The sequence below is a fragment of the Oenanthe melanoleuca genome, chromosome 3 (assembly GCF_029582105.1).
Source record: "Oenanthe melanoleuca isolate GR-GAL-2019-014 chromosome 3, OMel1.0, whole genome shotgun sequence".
NCBI lineage: Eukaryota > Metazoa > Chordata > Aves > Passeriformes > Muscicapidae > Oenanthe > Oenanthe melanoleuca.
This window is the reverse complement of record NC_079336.1, coordinates 105,792,924-105,808,890: the sequence shown is the minus strand read 5'-3', so window position 1 is coordinate 105,808,890 and position 15,967 is coordinate 105,792,924. Positions and strand designations below refer to the sequence as shown.

Genomic DNA, 15,967 nt, shown 5'->3' with positions numbered 1-15,967 from the left:
TCCTGAGGCAATCTTGGCCCATTGGCTCCTGCCCTTTGCTTTTGACTGTGCTGTCCCTCCAGCCTGTGCCACCAAAGCTGCTGTTTTCTGTCCATAGCCCCCTTTTTCCTGCTCTTTCCACCCTCCTCTTCCCTTTTCCCCCCTTACTCTTGAATGTCTATTTCTTCTTCTCTGTTCCAGCAAAACGATATCAATCAAGGTGATAGATGATGAGGAGTATGAGAAAAACAAGACCTTCTACCTAGAGATCGGGGAGCCCCGGCTGGTGGAGATGAGTGAGAAGAAAGGTGGGGGATGTGCTCCGGGGCTGAGCCCAGCCTGTGTGTCCCTGTCTGGCTCACTCATGTCTGGCACCTGCAACACCGAGCTCGCATCCCCGGCGCCTATGGAAAAGGGCAGGAGCAAGGCCAGTCCCCATCCCCCCTGAGCACAGCCTTGCCCCAGACCACCAGGGCATGGCCTCAGCCAGTGCTGGGGATGCTCCTGCCCTTCCCCATACGCCCCAGGGGGGATGTGCAGCCCCTTTCCCCCACCCAACCATCTCTGTCACCACAGCACCCGGGCGGACGTGACCTGCATGCGAGCGTGGCGCCAATCATGTGTTTGCCTTTGTCTTGTGTTCCCACAGGAAATTCATTACCCTTAGAGTACTTGACCGTGAGGAGTATGAGAAAGAGTGCAGTTTCTTCCTTGTGCTTGGGGATCCCGTGTGGCTACGACGAGGAGTGAAAGGTGTGAGAGTAAAACCAGACCAGCTCTCGAGACGCTGCCGCTTTCTCTGTGTCTCCCGACTCTCACACTCCTTTCTCCTCCTTGCTCTCTGGCTCCTCGTTTTGCCCTCCCTCCTTCAAAGCTTGGCCGCTGCACCTTTTTGCTCTGTTTTCTTTCCTCCTTCGTTTGGAGAGGACTCCACCCCACTCAGCCCCAGGGAGTGAGGAGTGCTGCTGGGACCACCCTGGGCAGGGCACCACCAGCCCACTGAGACATTTTGGGAGTGCTGCCCTGCTGCACCTTCAATCAGAGAGAACATCCAGCCTCGGCAAGTGAAAAGGGCAACGCTGCATCATTTTTATCAGAAGATAAAGCAGCTTTCACATGAAATAAAATGCATGGCCAGAGCAGTAATTTTAGTCTTTTCATACTGGCACTAGGGTCTGAAAATAGACGAAAATCGCAGCCCAAGTAGGTAATGCCATGAGATGCAATCAGTTTAGGTAAATCAGGTTATGTTCAAATGAAGTTTCATGGCTCTGCATTGGATAATAGCTTCTCACAGGAATAATAAAAACAATTTCCTCTCTCATCACATTTCTAAACCAAACGCCAATCTTCCCAAAAAGACAGAGTTCACCTATTTTCCCATGCATTTTTTTTCTGCTAGAAAATTAAGTGAGGATTAATGGCAGCAGCTGCTTCTGCACACTACTGGTGGCTGAGCAAGAACCAGTTTTAGAGTTACTTAAGAGATGGACCATTATTAAAGCCTTTGCAGAAGATTTGGTCTGCCTATCTTGGAGCTGCTTTCTAATTTCTGGGACATCAGCTCTCCCTCCAGCAGGCATTAGGCTGTAATATTTATTTGATCAGAGCAGAGAGGGCCCTCAGTGGTGCCCCACACTGAGTGGGGACATGTCACCTCCCTCTTCAGCTCAGGTGCTAAGTCAGCTGCATTGTCCCTTCCATCAGCTGCCCTGCTGGTTTATGTGACTGTCTCACAAAAGCTGGGCTAAAAAATCAGACACTGGCGTGACTCAGGCACTGCAGGTGGGGTCTGTGTCATTAAATGGTGCTGGTGGCATCTGTGGAGCATGGACAGCACTGCCAGGATGAAGTTACACACGGATGACTCAACTCAGCAGCTCCATCCTTGCCCACAGGGGCCAGTGTGGGCTCAGCAGTCCAGCAGGAGCAAACATGCTTTCCAGATCCAAAGTTTAAAAATTGTCGTCCCAGCTCTGGAGATCCCAGCTGAAATTTTTATCTAAAAATAAAAGAAAAAGGGAAAAAAAAAAAATCTCATCTACCTGGTCACAAAGATAACAGGAAACCTGAGAGAAGCTCAGGCTTGCCAGCTTGTTAGGTGGAAGGCAAGACAAAGCTTTAAAGGACTATTTAAAGCAGCTATTTGCTGCCATGCAATTTTTAATTTTTTTCTTTTAAGCTTGTTTTTTTGTACTTGGTCTGGTACAAGAAGCAGCAAGGCAGGAGGAGCAGTGTGCTCAGAGAGACGAGGGCATTTCTGAAATGTCACCCCTGGGCTGTGGTGGGGCCCAAGATCCACTAGAGCACTAGGGGAGAGGCTTCCTCTTTCGTTTTGGAGATCTAAAATGTTGAGCAACGAGACCCTTGAGCCAAGCCTTGCCACAGACTTTTCTTCTCTCATTGTCCATGCCAAAAGTGCAGCTGCCACCGGAGCCATTGCTCCCCATCAGGCAGCTGGAGGAGGTCAAAGCCAGCAGCTGCTGCACATGGGACAGCTTGTGTCCCCCCCCAGGGCAGAACTGCCTCTGACACCACTGGAAGATCTTGCACTTACAATTCAAAGGGGAAAAATGAATTTTTTGGAGTGTGTCTTTTAACCCCATATCCACCCCATACTTGCAATGTTTTTTATTTTAAACCCACAATCCCATGAAACATTTCTGTTTAGTGTCCTTCACTTAACACTAATGGTATCCTGCAGCTTTACAGATCTGAAATCTCTGCCCTGGGATCTGGTGTCTTTCTGTGGATATCCCTTTTATTTCATTATTCATTTACTTTTCTTCTTCTGTGTTTGTCTCTGTCTCCTTCACAGCCCTGTTGTTGAATGAGCTTGGTAAGCGCGCATTCATTTTTCCTTTCCATTTTTCTGGTTTGCGTATTTTTGGAAGACAATCAATTTTGCTTGATGTTTTTCTTTGCTCACAGCATTCTTTTTAGGGTGGTCAGCACTGTTTAAGCAAGCTCAGGTACCTAATGCCCCATCTTTCCTTAGAGTAGAGCCACAAAGTCTTACTAATATTATATTATAAATATAATATGCATATTATATAATATATATATATATATATATAAAATATATATATTAATATTATAAATATTAAGAGGTGGTACAAGGAGCATTTTTGGGGGGGTGGTGCTATTACAGCCAGAGTAAACCTGCCAGCACCCCAAGATACCAACCTGTGCCACTCAAATTAACCCATCACCTCTAAAGTGGAGCAGCAGAAACAGGATTTTCTGGTGACTTGGGGATGCTTGTGGCTGGACAGGAAAGTTGGCCAATCCTTTTTGAAGAAACAAACTTTGTCTCCTGTCTTGGGGAGACTTAGACCCTTTGTATTTCCTTGCTGGCCACCTCCAGGATAGGGCAGCTGGGGAGGGAATCCAAAACCCTCGTTCCCCAAAGCACCCACAGCCCCAGGGCAGACTTTACCCCTTCTATAGCATATATTGGACACCAAGGGGTGGCAGCTTGCAGATGTGGGTTGAAAAAACTCTGTTCAGGTCCCCCCCACTATCCCTGGGTGTGTGTTGGGGAGCAGGGAAGGAGCACCCTTGTGTTGATGTGCAAATGCTAATCCTCATTTATTCTCTCTCTCCCTTTTTCTCATTTTTGGTTTCATCTAGGCGGCTTCACCATCACAGGTATGGATTTCTACTCTTCCCCTGTCCCTCTGTTCCTTTCTCTTAATGGCCATATGCTCACCCTGCTCTTTCCTCTTGGTTTCCTCTTTGCTTTTGTTCTGTCCTGGAGGGAAACTCTGGAATGGTAAGAAGGCTCCGAGCCGCCCCGGCCGGTCCCATTAACAGTGTGTCCTCTCACAGAGTGCTCTGCCTGCCACACACACCTAACCCCACCTCGGGGAGGGTGACCTGTCCCCCCCCCAAGTGACAAGAACCCCACTCCATGCCTTGGAGCAGGGTGGGCTTCTCCATTTGATCCAGCTGTGCCGTCCCTGCGCACAGGGCTCTTCCCTCCCTTCCCAGCCTGAGCCAGGTGCCTGAGCACTGCAGGAGATACAGGAGCCCCCATGGCTGCTTCAGATGTGCAGCCCCTGCCCTTCCCTGCAGCCAGACCCAGCAGCAGGGCTGGCTCCTCTGCCACGAGCCAGCCAAGCTTACCTTCCCAAGCACTGGACGAGAAGGTCCTGGCTCCCACACATTGCAGAGCTGCCCCCAGGAGCCCTGGAAGCAATTCAGGTTTAGAAGGCTCTGGCTCCAAGGTGGGTCTGTCTGGCCTGCAGGAGGAGAAGGGCTTTCCCTCACCTCAGTGCCACCTGAGCAGACAAAGGGCAGCCAGCAAGGGAGCAGCACTAACCCCGTGTGCCGTAAGAATGGAGTTTACTAACTGCACAGAGACAGCTGGTACAGTGCCTGCAGTCCCCCCTGCTGATCTCCTGCTGATCACTTCAATAGGAAAACCTGTCTTCAGGAAGGTCCAGGCTAGAGATCATCCTCTTCCTTGCACCGTGGTCTCCATCCAAGGTACCTGTGGTGTGGCACCGTGTCAGTCTCATTGGACTGACTGACAGATTCCCTCCAGTCCTTTTCAGCCCTGATGTCCTTCTGCCCATCCTCCCAGGACTGGGAGGGAGTTCACTGGGGCAGTTCACGAGGGGCAGTGACACAGGGCGTGCTGCCTGCAGTCCCCATGCCCCAGAGGTTGCACAGATGGCAGTGGAGGTGCAGATCTGCTTCACTGATCTCATAGTCCCTCTGCTGCCTCCTCTTTCCAGGTTTAGAGCCAGGTATTGGGCTGTGGATGGCTTCTTACATCTGTGCTATTTCCTCCAGTCCCACCATCACAGCAGGCATGGGCTGCCAGCCCCCCTGTCCAAGGCAAAGCCCTGTTCTGGAGGAGGCAGAGCCAAAATTTCATATGTGTCTCAGCCCTGGTGTCCCAGCTCTCTTGTAACAGGCTGGTGGGATTGCCCTGACCTGGAATGCTGGGGAATGGAGCATGTTTCCCCTTCCCAGCATCCCTGTGGGACAGGCAGCAATTACCAAGCAATAAGCTATTCCCTAACCCCAAGATGAGCAGGACTCCTCCTGAGGCTGGATGAGTTGCAGACCTCTCGGTAGCATTTCCTAAAACTCTCCTGTCTGCTGCTCCATGAACTCCTTCTCCACTGCTCTGTCACTCACACTCCCACCTGGAGGCCTCCTGGCCTCCCCCTCCGACACAAAGCCAGATCCAGAGTGACCAGCTGGGCCTGGTTCACCCACGGGCTCTTTGCTTTGCAGAGGAGAATGAGGAAAAGCAGCCACTGACCAGCAAGGAAGAGGAAGAGCGTCGGATCGCCGAGATGGGGCGCCCAGTCCTGGGGGAGCACACCAAACTCGAGATCATCATTGAGGAGTCCTATGAGTTCAAGGTACTGGTCACATCCTGCATCCCTGCTTTTCTTCTCCCCCTGGCTGGGGACCCACTTTTTGGGTTTGCACAGCACTGGGAGGCACACGTTGATGGAATTGGAGCAAAGTGAGGCAGTGCATGGAATTACACACAGAACAGGAACTGGGCTCCCAAATGCTGCAGGTTGTTTTAAAACATGAGCCTATTCTCACAGTGAGTTTTACACTCTGGTCCTACCTACAGGCAGCCTTGGGTGAGCCCCAAGCCTGGCACTCCCAGTGCAAAGGGCTGATAACCCCAAATGCAAGCAATGGTTGTGCAGCTCAGCTGCCATGAATTCATGTGCCAGGCCATTTCATTACCTTTTCCATTTTTCTGTAGTATCAAAATACAACTGGCCACCCTTACTGTGGCTCTGAGATGCTTCAAACTCCCATCCATGAGCAGGTTTCCTGAGGTCTTTTTTAGCAGCAGCGAAGGGAAGTGCAAGTAATCTCATTTGGGTTTAATGCTGGGGCTCTTGAGCTTAAAATCTGCTGAGCTTGTTCCACAAACACACAGCCACAAGCACTGGCAGTGGTGGGTTTTAGCCCAGTATCTCTAGCCCCTAATCCTCTGCTCTGCATCTCCATGCACAGAACACGGTGGACAAGCTCATTAAGAAGACGAACCTGGCCCTGGTGGTTGGCACAAACAGCTGGAGGGAGCAGTTCATCGAGGCCATTACTGTCAGCGCCGGTGAGTTTGGCCACAGCTCGGGGTGAATTACCACCACCCTCGCTCTCAGCTCGCCTTGGCTCTGCCACTAACACAGACTGCAGTGGAGCAGCAGGAGGCAAAACAGGTGGCAGAGTTATTTACAGTGCCTGCATAAATAAGGCAGCTGATTAAACCCTTTTGTGAGGGCACCTTGTCTCATGTGTAGGAAACCTTCTGCGCGAAGCGTGCGCGCAGCACCAGGCAGAGCAACACCTTGGCAGGCAGCAGACGGCAGAGGGGGAAAAGTCAGTTCAGTGGGAGAGATCTGAGAGGTGAACACAGGGTGGGAATTCAGAGTGGCATAAATGATGCTGGTGTGAAGCAACAGTGCTCCCCTTCCCCGGTTCTCCCTGTACCTTGTGGTGAGGACGGCGCAATAGGCAGGGTGCAAACCCTGAAGGCAGCCACTCTCTCTGAGGCAGAATTTGTCCTCAACACACCCTGCTTTCTGAACTCCTGCTGCCCCAGCTGTGGCTGGAGGGTCATGGCTCAGCAGCCCAATAGCTGCAGCAGCACATGGTATCTGTGGCTGAACCAGATCCTGTGTGATCTTGTCTTCCCTCCCTTGGAGAATTGCCTTTCCCTCAAATGCCCTGTCATACTCTTCTCACAGGTGCCAGTTTCCCAGAATGCCCAGTACAGGATATATTATCATTCCCATGTATGTGGAAGAAGAAAGAAAGAAAGGTCTCCTCCAGATGTTGTTTTAACAGCTGGAAACACTATTACTTACTGGCTGGATGTTGCAACCTCACAGCCCAGCTTGGGCTGTGTGCACGCATTAGGGCCAAGTCCACCAGCTTAAATTAAATGCTTGGGGAAGGCAATTACATCTCCTCTGGCTAATTGTGCACTGAAATGCATGGGGGAGCACTCAGGTTCCTACCTCTGACTCTGCTATACAAGGTAACCTCTGCCCAGCACCAGGTAATTAAAAATGATGGCAGTACCATTTACCCTCTACCTCTGGAAAATGAGGGCAGGACACTGTGCAGCAGCTTTCTTCTCAAATTGTGCTCCCTCCTCTTGTAACACAGCTCTTCTCAGAGCCTCCAGGCAAGAGCCTCCCATTATTTTGCATTCAGCATGAACTTATCATGCAAGACAATCCTTGCTGCAGGTTTTGTAGCTAATATGGCTAAACGAATCTGTGCCAGAACCAATTATGTAATTGCATCCCATGTTAAAGCAAAGATAGTCACTGATGGTTGGATCCAACTTCTGTGATGCATGTGAAAACTGCAAAGCCTGAATATACAGCCATGACCAGAGCTAACAGATGATTAACAAGCATTTAATAAATGGATGTATTTTGGTGGTCAGGAGCTGTCCCTTGCTGTTGTGGATCAGTGGTTTGTCTCTGAGCTCTGGAGGTGCCCAGGCTTTAGCTCCTCAAGCTTTGTGCCAGATAAGTTAAAATCCCTTAAACGCTGGAGGTTGGGTTTGAGTTTTTTCCCCCACAGCTCAACTTGGATACCAGGTGAGTCACCTGTCACCATTTCAAAATGTAACATTCCAGCTGAGGAAATTAACCTTAAACCCCCATTTCCCACCCAGTGATCAGCTCAGGGCAGTGTTTGCAGGGGGATGGAGCAGCAGAAGGTGAGGTCTGTGGAAGGGCAGTGCAGCTGCAGACAAGGCTGTGCCACCTTGTGTTGTACCATTCTGAGCTGTCCAGAGCCTGTCACTCAAGCTCCTTTAGTCTGCACCCCAAAGCTATAAAGTTTCTTCCACAGCAAAAACATTCTGGGGCTTGCAGGCCAGTTTCTGAATGCACCCCTGGGTCACCATCCAACTCCACTCTGTGCTCCAAGTCACCTCCACGAGATCTGGCCAGCTCTTCAAAAGAGAGACATCATGGCTGCCTAACAAAATGACAGACAGATCTGGATGAGTGTTGTGACAGTGGCATTCATGTTCATTTTTCAGTCTGTTTCATCATCTCTGTAAACATTTAGGTCCATAGCAGTCCTGATGCCTCCCTGAGCTTGGTATATTGAAATACCTGCTGCAGAATTACAGCACGAGCACAGCATGGCATATCCTGCTATTAGCAGCCTTTGAATGTTGGGGGAAAACACAGGCCAACACAGGCTGGAAAACTGTTCCTTATCTTCACAACAATGCACAGGAATAGGTATTTGTATCTGCCAAAATAATAATGCAGATTAGCTACTCTTTCTGCCATAGTGACTTTGAAGCTCCAAAGCTTGCATCCTTCTATTTTTAAGGAGCTTCTTCCAACAGCCATGCAGGGAGACCTGGTAGTCCATATCCTTGGTGGGGAAAAAAAAAAGCATCAAAGACATGGAAAATCACCAGATAAAATGCAAAGGATGTCTCGAACATGACTTTCAGTGGCCTTGGAATACAGAACATTCGTGACTTAGAAACTCATCCTTGTTCCTTAAGGGCAGCAGGAAAGCTCCCACTGACTTAGTTGGAAAAGTGTCACCTCCCTTTCAAGTCTGGGAGTGGTTCCAGTGTGAGCAGGAGGAGTTTCTGACTATGGCACAGCAGTGATGTTGTGCACTGTGCCAGGCTGGGGAAGCCCCACGTTTGCCATGCAGCCTGCCCAGGGCACAGGCTGGCTCTCCAGACAGCTCCTCAGAGCTGCAGGAGTCAGGCAAGGGGTCACCAGCCCCAGTGGGCTCCTGGTGGGGTCAGCCCCACACTGTGGGCACTCCCTGTAGGCTGGATGCCAAGTGGTTTGGCAGATGCAGGTGAGGTGCCAATGCCTGGAGCAGGAAAGGGAGTTCCCACTGACCTAGGACAGACCAGACACCAAGGAATGGGCAACCAGAGCTTATAGGGAAGCATGTGAAGGGGCAGGGAAATGCAGCAGGGAAGGACAGCCAGCAGTGATTGAGCAGGGAGTCTTTAGGGCAGGCAAAAATCCATTACTTGATCCAGTTTGCAGCAAAGGTGAGGTGAAGCACCAGAGCGGCTCAGCAGCCACCAAAACCAGCTGCCCTCCCAGAGCTGGAAGCAATTGCAGGCACTTGTGGAAAGCAACTCAGAGCAGCTCAGAAGGGGCTTCCCTGTGGGAATGTCCACAAGGCAGGAGCTGCCCTCGGTGGGTTGCCTGTCCCAGTCAGCTCCAGCCAGCACGAGGTTGGTGATTCCTCACATCCTCGGGGGGAAGGGTTCTTGGGCAGGGGCCGAGTCCCAAAAATCATCTGATGGTTAGATTCAGGCAGAGGTGCTGGCATGAGGCTCTGCATTTTCTGAAGTGCAGGTTATGTTTTTTAAACCATTGCCTCTGGGGTGTCTTTCTGCTGCAGAAAGGGGCAAGGAAAGGCCATCGAGCCACTCTGACAATTGCTCGGAAAATAAGATATTTGGAAGTCAAGGCTTTCCAGGGTCCAAATCACGAGGCACAGCATTTTGGGGGCTGTGGTCTGCACAAGATCTTTGCCCAGCCTCCCTGAGGATGAGCAAACCTAGTCAGGTCCTGCTGTTTTTCCCCAGGGGAAGACGACGATGACGATGAATGTGGGGAGGAGAAGCTGCCCTCCTGCTTTGACTACGTGATGCACTTTCTGACCGTCTTCTGGAAGGTCCTGTTTGCCTTCGTGCCCCCCACAGACTACTGGAATGGCTGGGCTTGCTTTGTTGTCTCCATCCTCATGATTGGCCTCCTGACAGCTTTCATTGGCGACCTGGCCTCCCACTTTGGCTGCACCATTGGCCTGAAGGACTCCGTCACTGCCGTCGTGTTTGTGGCCCTGGGGACATCGGTGCCAGGTGAGCACAGCCATGGGGTTTGCTGTGAAGGTCCATTCCACCCAGGCTGGGGCTGGCTTGGGCTGGGGGAGAGCTGTGTTTTGCAGGGTCCCAAAGCACAGGTTTGAGATTTATGTGGAAGTTGGTTTTGGGTCTCAGATGGGCTGGAAGGATAGAGCCAGGACGTGGATTTAGTCCCATGGGAATTATTTCAAGGACCATCCCACTGCAAAGACTGTGAAGTATCTATTTCTGTGAGCAGCCTCCGTGATATCCACTTTCAGAGTCTTTGGTTAAAATGCTGCTTGCATTAGGAGTCCTGCATTTTAAGCATCTGCTGCTTTAACCTTGCTCCTGGATGAATTAAGTGTGAGTCTGTACTCAGGGCACACTTCCCAGCATGGACACCTTTGTGTGAGACCCAACTTACATTGATCAAGGTGAGGCTGCTGAGCTGGGGGAGCTGCTTGAAATGCAACTTGTGAAACTCTGAGGATTCCCAAGTCAGCTTGTGTAAGAGGCTGTGCCTTTCACTCACCTTCTCCCATGGGCTCTGCTGGGCTGGCAAAGCCTGATCTCTGAGCAAGGGGCTCTGACCCACCCCAACCATCCCTTGCATCCGTCACACCTTCCCTCACCACCTTCAAACTTCCAGTTATCTGCACCCAGATGTTCAAAGATCCTGAAATGGTCCTAATGCTACCAAAGACAAAGAGAAGAAGCAGCAGAACCAAAAGAAAGAACAGGTCTGAGGCATGAGGATCAGAAGAAGGAGCATCTTTTAGCCCTCTGGCAGTAGAGGATTTAGGCAGAAATTTTGCAGGGCTTCTTCACGTGTTTGACCCTGAAAATCTTCCCTGCTGCTTTTGCTGACAAAAGGTGGCATTTAAGAAGTTCTTTTTTAGGATACATTGGGCTACTCTTGTTTTGGTTGGCTCCCAGGCTGTGCTGTGTTAGCTGGGTGCTGGTTGAACTCCTCTATGCTCCAGGAGATGGGCAGGCACCAGAGGAGAGTGCAGAGAGATCAACACTGACAGGGACCTTCCCTGCATTGAAAGCAATGCTCAGACCTGCAGAAGTGCAGGTGGTTGTTTCTACACTCATGCCTTCTCCCCCAGTGGCAGCTGCAGAGCCTTGGAGACATCAGCACTGTCCCACAACTCTATTGCTGCACCATGATCAAGGTCTTTTCCTTCCCTTAGCAATCAGATGCATTTCCATGACAGCTTTTTAAAAAAAAAAAATTTAAATTTTAAAAATATTTTTAAATAAAGCAGACTTTTGATTTCTTTGCTGCAAATGGATGCTCTGGCTGTGCTTACATGTGTCCATCCCCTCCTGTTCCATGGAACTGGATCTTTGTGCCAGGTTGCATTTTGCCATCTCCCCTTGGAGCCCGCTGGGGAGGAATGAAGAGTAAATTCTGTAGAATTAAAAAACATGAAGTATGATCCCCTTGTTTTCCTGAGCCACACTGGGTTGCCTGTACCCAAGGTGATCTGGGAGTGCAGGTATGCTCAGGACTCATCTTCTCATTGTTAGCTGAGAGTGCTCACCTGAACAAACCCACTAATCCCTCCTGCTCTTCCTCCCGCCTGCAGATCCAGAGTGGGTTTGGATGTAAAATCAGCACTTCCCTGTGGTGCAGAGCAGTGTCATGCTAGTCTGCCTGACACAATGTTTTCCATTAAAATGGCCAGCCAAGTTTTATCACAGGTATTAAAACAGGCAGAGCACCTGGGCAAGCATGCACCCATGGTTTTTCTTCCCAAGGGATGGAGGCTGACCTGGTTTACCAAAGTGTCAGGACCTGCACAAGGCACAGGGAGGCAGAAGGTGCTGGAGGCCATGCTGGGGAAAGCCCTGTGTTTCTGACCATTGAAATTTCCCCCTGTGCATTCCCAGGCCCTGATGGCCCAGAAGAACCAGATTCCTTGGAATTTCCATTAGGAGGGGCTGTGCCCGCTCTCCTTACCCATTACATTCTTCCCCCAGGTGTCACCACTGACACTTGCCCCCCCAGGCTGCCCTCTTTTCCTGGGTGTTTCCTGAGGGTTTCTCCCCACCTTTCCTCCACAGACACATTTGCCAGCAAAGTAGCAGCCACGCAGGACCAGTACGCGGACGCCTCCATCGGGAACGTCACCGGGAGCAACGCAGTGAACGTTTTCCTGGGCATTGGGGTGGCCTGGTCCATCGCAGCCATCTACCACGCGGCGCACGGACAAGCCTTCCAAGTGTCCCCTGGCACCCTGGCCTTCTCTGTCACCCTCTTCACCATTTTTGCTTTTATCAGTGTGGGAGTGCTGCTCTACCGGCGGAGACCCGAGATCGGAGGTGAGCTGGGCGGGCCGCGGACTTCCAAGCTGCTCACATCCTCACTCTTTATCCTCCTCTGGCTCTTGTACATATTCTTCTCATCTCTGGAAGCCTACTGCCACATAAAGGGCTTCTAAAGGGACAATCAGAGATAGTAAATATGTGTATATCTATATATATCTATATAGAGTGATATATAGGTATAGATATAGATATAAAGCTGTGTATAATGAACAGAGAAAGAATAAAAGAGATTTGCCATGTTCACACATCTGCTGATGGAAAGCGGCTTTGGAGCATCCTTTGAACTAGGCAGGACCCCAAAGCCAGCAGGACCCCTCCCCAGGCAGCAGCCCCAGCCAGGAGCCAGGGGCAGGGCCCTTTCTGCAGCTCGAGCACCAGGAGCGGCCACCGAGCCCTTCCCACGCTGACTCCCACCCGCCGGCCCCCGGGAGGACGACGCCAAGGCGACCGGGGCGCCGGGAAGGCCGGAGTAGCCGGTGAGAAACAGAGCAGTGGGCAAGGGAAGGAGAGGAGAGCGAGGGTCCTGATCTCCCACCGCCACCCAGCTGCCTTTGCCACTCGGGAACAGGCGCCCTGGCCCTGCTGGAGAGGAGCGAGAGACCGAGCTGAAGACAAGGGGAAACTGGGAGCTTCCTAAGGATAGAACACAAACCGTTCTCGTCATTGATTTGGGGTTGGTTTTTTCGTTTCGTTTTGGCGTGTGTACAACTAGCATTTCCCACCCACATGCCCTCACCTCTCCCTGTCCATGCTTTGGGGGCGCAGCCCAGCCTCGTGTCCGGTGTCCCAAGCCGAGCTGCGCGGAGCGGCGGGAGCCTTCCTCCCGCTCCTCCGCCTCCTCGGGCATGCTGTCGTGGTACTTGTAACATTTGCATGAATGAAATGAAATCTATCTGTATATAGCATCCTATAGAGATAGTCCCTCCAACCATGTGGGTTGAGCATTGCAGATTACAAGCGTTTTCTTTTCACTGGGTTTTATTTATTTTTAGTTAGTTGGGTTTTGCCATAGGGTTTTTGTTTGTTTGTTTCCTCTTAGCGGGGATGGAGAGGATGGAAAGCTGTCCCCACTCACTGCTCGTGGCGTGGGTCCATGAGAAGCAATAACAGCCAGGCAGTTGTAGGTTTTCAGGGGAGGAAAACCCACACCCCAGAGACTTCAGGCTCTGTCCAGCTGTGTGGATGGGGGTCCTCTGATGTGCTGAGGGGGGTGTGAAGGCCTCTTGTACCCGCAGGAGGTTTTACACAAGGTCCCAGGGAGTGAGTGGGGTGAGCAGTCCGAGTGGAATGAGCGTGGCTGACTCCCAGCACCTCACGCTTCTGCCTGTCGAGTCGGTGGTGCCTCCCAGCCCTTGGCCCCCTGCTATTCCCTGTGTCCCCAGAGGTGTAGTGACAGCCCCTGTTTCTGAGTGCTAAGCCATCAGGACCAGTCCCCAAAGCTGGTCCCTTCCCACAGCCATTGGGAGGCAGAAAAATCCAACGTGAGGGCTTGAAGGGCTGTACAAGATCTCCTGCTCCACTGAGCGCAGCCGGGAGGCATTCCCCCAGGAAAAGGTCATGTTCTGCACTCTCCAAACCCAAAACCACTGGGCAGGATGAGACAGGGAGGTGTAACTCAGCATCACCCCCCTGATGCCAGGAGTGCAATGGGGTAGAGAGTTGAGCCAGGGAAATGTGGGTGTGGAGCTCCCGAGGGTGCAGCACCAGTATGGAGAGATGTCTTCTGACCCCACGCCCTTTTCCAGGCCTCCTGACACTCCAGCCAGGCAAGCTCCCAGCCTGCCTGTCCATGGTGAGCTCTTCCCACTCAGCTGAAAACCATGTCTGATGCTTGTACCATAACCAGCTGGCTGGGGGTATTTGTACTCATCTTGAACTATCTGTGGAAATTTTAATTAACCTGCTGTAAGGTTTTCTCTAGGAATATGAAGTCGTGGGTTTCAGGTTTGTTTTTTTTTTTCTTTCTCGAGCCTTTTTTCACTTTTGATTTGTTTTGGGGTTTAAAATTTTTGTTTCTCATTGTTTTGGGGGAAAATCAAACACAGGTGCAGGTTGTTCAGGTCTATGATTACTTTTATGTACAATGACTTCATTTTCATCTGTTTGGCTTCATTTTTTTTCTTTGTGTGTATTGCCCACCACTATAGGCAGTGAGTCCACTAATTGTGATGATCCTTATCAATGGTACACAATGCACAGAGAAATAAAGTTTGTAATGATTCCTGATGGATCCAGTACTGCTCCTGCATATTCTCTATGGAAAACCCTTCTCTCCCCTCCAGCTGTTTCCCCTTTGTACCCATCTCTCCTTGACTCATTGGTCTGCCTTCACTGTGCTCTGCTACTGGCAGGGGCAGTGGTGCCTTGGCACAGCCACCCCTGCCCCATCTCATGCTCTTCCTCCCAGTCCATCTCCATGGTGCCTCAGGCTCGGTGTCTGCTGGAGCTCACAGCCTGCTCCACTCTCAGGGGGATGCAGGAAACCACCCAGGGACAGAGCTGCAGGGCAACCCACCCTCCTGGGGCCAGGAGCTGACTTGCCCGAGGCTTGGGGTGAGCTGTGGGTGTGCCCCCAAACCACCAAGCAGCTCTTTCTTCTCGTGTCCTCTATAGAGCTGCTCCTGCCCTTGCTCCAGCCTCTCAGTGTGCTGGGTTGAGGAAGGAGAATGCCAGAGATGCATCACCAGGGCAGGGTCCCTGGGTGGCACAGCAGATGTGAGACACCCCACGAGGTTGGGCTGCTCTCCAGAGGTGCCTGCCCCTGCCCCAGTCCAGGTGCTTCAGATCCATGTGCCTCGACACAGCTCAGCCACACCGAGGAGGGGGAAAGTCTCCAAATGCCCAGGGATGTTGCTCCTCCCTGTGCTTCATCCAGCATCTGTTGAGCTGTCCCCAGATAAACCCTCCCTGCAATGCTTGGGAGGTCCAGCTCTGACAGCTGAGCTCAAACACCAGCCCTGGAGATGGGCCCCAGGCAGGCACTGCCTTCCACACTCCTGGCCAGCACTTTCCGTGTGCTTTTCCCAGGGATTGTGGAAGCAAAGCAGCTCTTCTGACCCAGCAATTGCATCTGCTGAAAGGTGATGCTGGTGTTTTCCCCTCCTCATTTGCTTCTTCAGAATGAATTGCCTTCGCTGAAGTTATTAACAAGTCAAATGGGACTTGTGCAGCCACTCAGGTTAGCAGGCAGTAAATAAATAACTCTTCTGCTCACAGAGCTTTCCAAAGGGAATGGTGGAGCAGTGCTTGCTTAGGACAAGGCCTAAATCACAGGCTAAACACCAGCCCTGCTCCTGCAGTTGCTGTGTGCCAGCTGAGTGTTTTGGGCATTTTTCCAAGGCTGTGCCCATGTGATGTGAGTGTGCCCAGGGGCTTACCGAGGGGTCATGGGGGAGCAGCGAGGGGAAGCAGCATTCCCAAGGGTGCCAGTCTGCTCTTCTGCACAGTCTCCTCTTCAAACCACCCTCTCCAAAGGCAGAAGAGAGCTGCCCTCCCCAGGAAGACTCCAGCCCAGGCTCAGAGGCAGCAGGAGGAAGCACATCCCCAGCACAGTCACTCCTTGCCACAGCTCGGCTCCGTGGATCCCGTCTCATGCCAGAACTCTCCCACCTTTTCCTCATCCAGCCTCCCCACCTTTGTCTGCACATGGAGCATCTCTGATAAAGGCCTGGGTTTATGGATGTTGCCAGAAGCAGCAGTTTAAACCCTTGGCCTCCATCCATCTGCCTGCCCCATTTGCTCTCATCACCCTGCCAGCCAAAGGCAAACCTTTCCATGGAAAAGGATGCAGCACATGTC

General features: G+C 51.5%; 1 protein-coding gene across 4 annotated transcripts in view; it reads left to right on the top strand.

Moving 5' to 3' along the window:
* SLC8A1 (solute carrier family 8 member A1) overlaps positions 1–14,399 on the top strand; it is a 118,747-nt gene extending 104,348 nt beyond the window's left edge. For 2 of the 4 annotated variants that reach the window (XM_056487521.1, XM_056487520.1), the window contains 7 exons: positions 181–287; positions 2,798–2,818; positions 3,613–3,630; positions 5,230–5,360; positions 5,980–6,079; positions 9,572–9,847; positions 11,906–14,399. In XM_056487521.1, coding sequence (XP_056343496.1) covers positions 181–287; positions 2,798–2,818; positions 3,613–3,630; positions 5,230–5,360; positions 5,980–6,079; positions 9,572–9,847; positions 11,906–12,282 — 1,030 coding nt within the window. In that variant the 3' untranslated portion in view covers positions 12,283–14,399. Of the gene's footprint in view, positions 1–180; positions 288–628; positions 733–2,797; positions 2,819–3,612; positions 3,631–5,229; positions 5,361–5,979; positions 6,080–9,571; positions 9,848–11,905 lie in introns of all 4 variants that reach the window. The other 2 variants (XM_056487523.1, XM_056487522.1) reach the window with 2 other exon arrangements.
* Positions 14,400–15,967: the final 1,568 nt, after the last annotated feature.